This window comes from Hemitrygon akajei, chromosome 2 (genome assembly GCF_048418815.1).
Source record: "Hemitrygon akajei chromosome 2, sHemAka1.3, whole genome shotgun sequence".
NCBI lineage: Eukaryota > Metazoa > Chordata > Chondrichthyes > Myliobatiformes > Dasyatidae > Hemitrygon > Hemitrygon akajei.
The window spans coordinates 162,586,164-162,592,466 of NC_133125.1; the positions used below are offsets into that span (position 1 = coordinate 162,586,164).

General features: G+C 45.5%; 1 protein-coding gene across 1 annotated transcript in view; it reads right to left on the reverse strand.

Annotated features, from left to right (window-relative positions):
* Nucleotides 1-2,385, reverse strand: part of LOC140721264 (uncharacterized) — a 26,047-nt gene extending 23,662 nt beyond the window's left edge. The window contains exons 1-4 of the mRNA XM_073036117.1: nt 2,019-2,385; nt 1,832-1,893; nt 822-876; nt 3-654 (exon numbers count right to left, since the gene is read on the reverse strand). Coding sequence (XP_072892218.1) covers nt 3-654; nt 822-876; nt 1,832-1,893; nt 2,019-2,176 — 927 coding nt within the window. The 5' untranslated portion in view covers nt 2,177-2,385. The remainder of the gene's footprint in view (nt 1-2; nt 655-821; nt 877-1,831; nt 1,894-2,018) is intronic.
* Nucleotides 2,386-6,303: the final 3,918 nt, after the last annotated feature.

Genomic DNA, 6,303 nt, shown 5'->3' on the forward strand with positions numbered 1-6,303 from the left:
GCAGAGGATCGGTGATAAATGTCAACTGTCTGCTTTTTTGCTGTACTTTCTGAATATAAAAAAAGAAGGCAGTTTGAACGGCTGTAGTCCGGTGTCGGAAATGGCGCTTCACTCTCCAATGCTGGAAGGGTACCCCAACACACAGAGCCCGAGATGCTGTGATTGAGGACCTCACTCTTCCCTGTTCCCTGACCTTCCTCTTTCAAACCATTTCCCAACTGACCTTTACGCGGGTGTTCGAGACAATCTCTCTCTCTCTCTCTCTCTCTCTCTCTCTCCTCTCCTCTCTCTCTCTCTCTCTCTCTCTCTCTCTCTCTCTCTCTCTCTCTCTCTCTCTCTCTCTCTCTCTCTCTCTCTCTCTCTCTCTCTCTCTCTCTCTCTCTCTCTCTCTCTCTCTCTCTCTCTCTCTCTCTCTCTCTCTCTCTCTCTCTCTCTCTCTCTCTCTCTCTCTCTCTCTCTCTCTTTTTCTCCTCGTTTACCACTGAACCTTTTCGTTCTCGGGCTCTTGTGTGCAGAGTATAGTTCCGTATTCGTACGAGTGCCGCGATTTTCTCCGCGCCGATCACCGCCGCGGTTTTGGAATCCCGTATTTCTCCTCCAGACATCGGTCTAAAAAAGCCGAGACCGCTGACTGCCAGAAGCAGCTCGCGAAGCCTGAAAGAACAGGGGGCGTTAGAGGACTTAGAAATCTACAACCAATACATTAACAATGAGCGTCATAAAGGCGCTAAAATTCAAAAACCCAAACGAAAGATTTCAACCCTTAGTCTCCCAGCCCAATAGATAATTTGTCATTTCATATATTGAAAGGATTATTTCACCTGTTCCAACTGTCCTGCTTTGATTTGGCAACCCTTTTGGATTTCATGTTGTGACCTGCGATAAAAAGCACGAAGAACTGTATTAATTTATGCCTCTCCCCCGAGTCGCAATTCAATCATGTATAACTCCACACAATGACGGTGACGAGTACATTTGTGCACTATATTTTAACATATAACATATATATATAACAATTACAGCACGGAAACAGGTCATCTCTGCCCTTCTAGTCCGTGCCGAACGCTTACTCTCACCTACTCCCACCGACCTGCACTCAGCCTATAACCCTCCATTCCTTTCCTATCCATATACCTATCCAATTTTACTTTAAGTGACAATATCGAACCTGCCTCTAACCACTTCTACTGGAAGCTCGTTCCACACAGCTACCACTCTGAGAAAAGAAGTTCCCCCTCGTGTTACCCCTAAACTTTTGTCCTTTAACTCTCAACTCATGTCCTCTTGTTTGAATCTCCCCTACTCTCAATGGAAAAAGCCTATCCACGTCAACTCTATCTATCCCCCCTCATAATTTTAAATACCTCTATCAAACCCCCCCCCCTCCCCCAACCTTCTACGCTCCAAAGAATAAAGACCTAACTTGTTCAACCTTTCTCTGTAACTTAGGTGCTGAAACCCAGGTAACATTCTAGTAAATCTTCTCTGTACTCTCTCTATTTTGTTGACACCTTTCTTATAATTCGGTGACAGAGCTGGACACAACAAACGACAATAAGAATATATGTTACAAGTTATAGTTTTCAGAAGTATATTTCACTGTACTGCAGATGAAAACAACAAATTTCAAGACACGGTGTGAATGATATTAAACCCGATTCTGATTCTCCACAGATACTGCCTGGCCTGCTGATTTTTTCCCAACATACTCAAGTTTTTATCGGCAGTATGAGGTCAGGCAGTGTCCGTGGACATGAACACACGGAGAGTTTCTAGCATATTCTGGTTTTGTTTCCGATTTCCAGCAACCACAGTTCATTCTCATACATACCTTTGATTTGCGGAGGAGCTAGCTCAGACATTTCGGACTGATTCGCTGCAACTGCCGCCATTCTGTAAATAACAGAGAGAAATAACTTTTCCTATGGCGCATGCTTCGGGAATGATTTTTAAACAGCGTGAAGACAGTACGGTCTCTCCCCGTGAACGATGCTGAAACTCTGATTCCATAGTCCTACCCTGATAGGACCATGGTGGTAGTAGACAGCCTTGGATCCCAGGGGATCACGTGTTTGCACCTCAGGTGGACTTGTGTCCTCTCCAGGACGCAAACCTGGGCGGAAAGATTTGGAGAACTGGCTCTTGTCCGTGCAGCTTGTCCCCCTCTGCTCGTCATTGACGTATCCAAGGGAAGCGCAAGCGCCGATGCCGCTTGGAACCAGTGTCGTCGCAGAGATTGCCAGAGAGAAGTTGTAAACAACTTCAAACTGCCTTAGCCCTACCCTAAATGAATAGTTTTAACGCGAATATCATTAATCTCATGTGCCGCAGCAGCTGTGTAGGAGCTGCAGGTCGGGACATCGCTCGGTTAATAGACCTCGTTATGCTCAGTCGTTATGAAAGTTAAAAAAATACTCACTTCCCGAGCGAAATGCCAAGTTTCTGAAAGCACAGCGCTGAACAGCTGAGCTGCAGTTCAGTGCACTGTCTATATGTATACCTGTCTGGATTCGCCGCTCCGCTGACTGCTCCTGTGGCTCCTCCCACAGACCTCTGGATAACGGCGATTGGAGGCACTGCTCTCCCTCAGTCTCCAACATGTTCTGGTCACTTTTGCAGCTAATCAAAGCCTATCGTTTCGCCTCCCGTCTTCGAGAGTTATTGATGGTGCATCAATAGTGATATTCCACCATGTCATAACATCGCGTCCTCTCATTTGTGGATTTCCTCTTTTCCTCCTACCAGTCCCCCTACACAGATTATTAAAACTAGTTTTTTGTAATCGCGAGGTCGAAGGTATCCTTGAGACCCCTGGTACATGCATTCAGCTATTTCTATCTTCTGCCCGAAAGGAGGGGGGGGGGAAGAGATCATTGCCGAGATAAGTGGTAGCTGGGTCCTTTGTTGACTCCACATTTGTGGGATTGGGCACCACTCCCCTTCAGACACGACCCTTCAGATTGTTTCATAGGTTGTAAATTTGCTTCGGCCACAAAATACATTTATAAGTACATTTTCTGGTATAATAGGCAAATCCTAACACAAGTATTATTTCTTTGAGCCTTGTGTTATTCTTAGGCAGTCTACCAGAATCCAGGCTAGAACACAGAACACATAGCACAGGAAAAGGTTCTTCAAGCCTTCAATGGTGTGCTGAAGAAGCTAATAATTATAAATATTTTTAAAAATTTTTATTTAGAGATTCAGCGTGGAACACAGGTTTCTGATTCAATGAGACGCAGCACCCACTAACCCACCTACTTGTAGGGTAATAAAAGATGACACATTTGGCAGGACTTTATAGTACCAGCAAGTAGGTTTCAACTCCCACCACTGCCTGTAAGGAGTTTGTATTTTCTCCTCATGATTGTGTGGGTTTCCTCCGAGCGCTCTGTTTTCCTCCCACAGTCCAAAGACCTGCCAGTTAATTGGTCATTGTAAATTGACCCGTGATTAGGCTACAGTTAAACTGGGGGATTGCCAGGTAGCGTGGCTTGAAGGGCCGAAAGGGTCTTTTCTGCTCTGTACTTCAATAAAAAAAATTCACAAACTCCGTCACTGAATTGTTGTGTTCACTTTAAGAGATGGTGTCTGACGTAATGGCATCAGTGTAAGGAGACCACTTTTGATTTATTTGTAATGGAGGTAAACGGCTGTGGCTTTTGTTAAGCACGTATTGTTCAATTTATGAAGCCCTTTCAGGGCAATGACTCCCATGTGACACGGGTGCTCAAGTGAATGTGCTGCCAGGATTGCCCATTGATTGTAGCAGAGAGTGATGAACCCTCACTGCATGCTGCCAGTGGTAGCAGAAGCCAGACTCTATGGGACACAATGCTAACACTGCTTCACTGATGACATGGGACGTGTCTTGGCTAAAATTGCTAGATTTCTGCTCCACGCAGATCTCTTGTGTGCTAAAGGTTTGTTAATAGATCTTAACTGCCAATCTGAGGACATGAAGGACTTTGGGTCATTATCCTGTACCCCCCCAACAAGTTCCCAGTGATGACTCTGTCTGGCATCTGCACCAACACGTGAATTCACTCACTGGCTGGGTGAATTCCCAAACCTCACCAAGCCCACATTTTCCACTACAGTCACAAAGCATAGGGTCGAGCACCACATCTGCACAACCAGCTTGATGGTCTATGTCAAGACGTGCAGGCAGACTGAACCTAGAAAAGCTGGCCAGTGCAATGACGAGGTTTGCTAACATGGAAATGCTTGGCATTGTACATAGGTTGAGTAGCCCCTCCACATGGTCCCTAAGTCCAATGTTATTTACCATTCATGTGCTGATAACCACTGCCTTAATGAGGCCACCACCCCTAACCATTGCCCAGTCCCAAATATTTAAGACAGCTTGGCACGTTTAGCCAGAAAAATAACTTTTTCTTAAGTGGACTTGGACAGGGACTATGATCAGGTGCCTGTGTAAGCCAATAATGATCCCAAAGCTGCTGTGATAATTCCATTTGGCCTATTTGAGTTTCTGCACATATCACTTGGGCTTAAAAATGCAGCACAGAATTTTCAGCAATTGATGTACTCTGTGTTAGAAGACTTTAGATTTCCTTTAAGTTTATCTGAACAACATTCTTGTCGCTAGCACATCCAAAACCAAACACATCACATCTCTGCACACTTTCCAGGAGCTTGAGCAAACATGGTCTAATTATTAACCCCGCTAACTGCCATTTTGGGTTGTCTACTATTGACTATCTTGACCACCGCATTGCTACAGAAGTCACAGCAACCCTGCAATCAAAAGTTGCCACTATTATGGACATTCCACTGCCCCTGCACTGCCAAAGCACTAGAAGAGGTTCAATAGATACATTTAATGTCTGAGACATGTATACAACATACATCTTGAAATTTCTTTTCATCGCAAACATCCCCAGAAACAGAGTGACCCAAAGAATGAATGACAGTTCAACGTTAGAACCCCAAAGCCACCCCCAGTTCCTACCTCCAAGGCAAGGCAGTGACCCCTCCCCCACACCACCAGCAAAAAGCATCAGCACCCTCCACTGAGCACTCAAGAAATGCAGCAAAACATCAATAAAGACACAGATTTGCAGTACCCCAAAAACTGTTCGTTCACCCGGTAATTTAACATACCACAGGCTCTCTCTCTCCCTAATAAGGAAAAAAGAGGTGTCCCTGTTTCACAGTGAGAGGGGAGGCATAATAAATAACTCACTGATTTACGATGTCAAAAGTCTGTCGCATTGCTTTTTCCATGCTCTGCACCCAGACAGTCAGCCCCAAAAAGGCACAGCTCCTTTGATATAACCCACAGCAACTAACCTGCTGCTCCTGATGGTCCATGTTCTCCCACGACACTTCAGTCAAGGGCACCGGCTTAGAATCAGCACGTCCCCAGAGCCATGAAAATCTGGCACCCTGACCCGTGCTCATCTTCCACAGCATCCTTGAGACATCAAAAAGCGGCCGGTCGTGAGGTCTTGAGAGCAGGTCCCATTCCTGTAAAGAACTGAAGTTAGAGTGTAACTCCAGGTCACGCTCTTTAATGGAACCATGAAAAGGGAGAAAAGGAGATATCAAATATAGAAATAGAGTTGTTTCCAAAGATGCAAGCAAGGAGGACGCTGTTTAGCGCCATCATAACTTCACTGCGCCCCACCTTGATTTTAGACCTGGTGAATTTCTATCACTATTCAATTCTACAAACTGCTGAACTTATGCTGCCCTTGTATAGTGTCCTTAAATGTAGTGTCCCAATCGCTTGCTTGAGTGGTCAGCAGACATAACCACAGCATTTGGTGACACCAAAAGAGCTCTTTAAAATGTGACACTACTGATGCTCCTGCTCTCCAATGGACCTACAACCATCACCAGCGACGTCTCAGACTATGCTGTGGGTGCTGTGTTGGAGGAGTGTCTCTCACCATGTTCAGCAGGCAGCTTCACCCTGCCCACCTCAAGAGAAAGTACGTTTCACTGCAAGCTTCTCGATCTCTATCTTACCATCCACCATTGGTGGTTTCATGGTGTTCATTGAACACACAGCCATCGTGCGCATGATGATCAAAGCATCAGACACTTGGTCTGCGCAGCAGCAATGCAACCTGGCCTACATTTCAGAATTCATGACCTACATACAACACTACAAAGTGAAAAATAATGCTGTGGCTGATTGCCTCTAATGGCCTGCCATTGATGCCATGCACATTGGGGTTGACTATGCTGGCATGCAGCCAATGAAACTACCAATCCAGAGGTTCAGGATTACAAGGCAGCAGTCATGGGCCTGCGGTTGGCTGACATCAACTT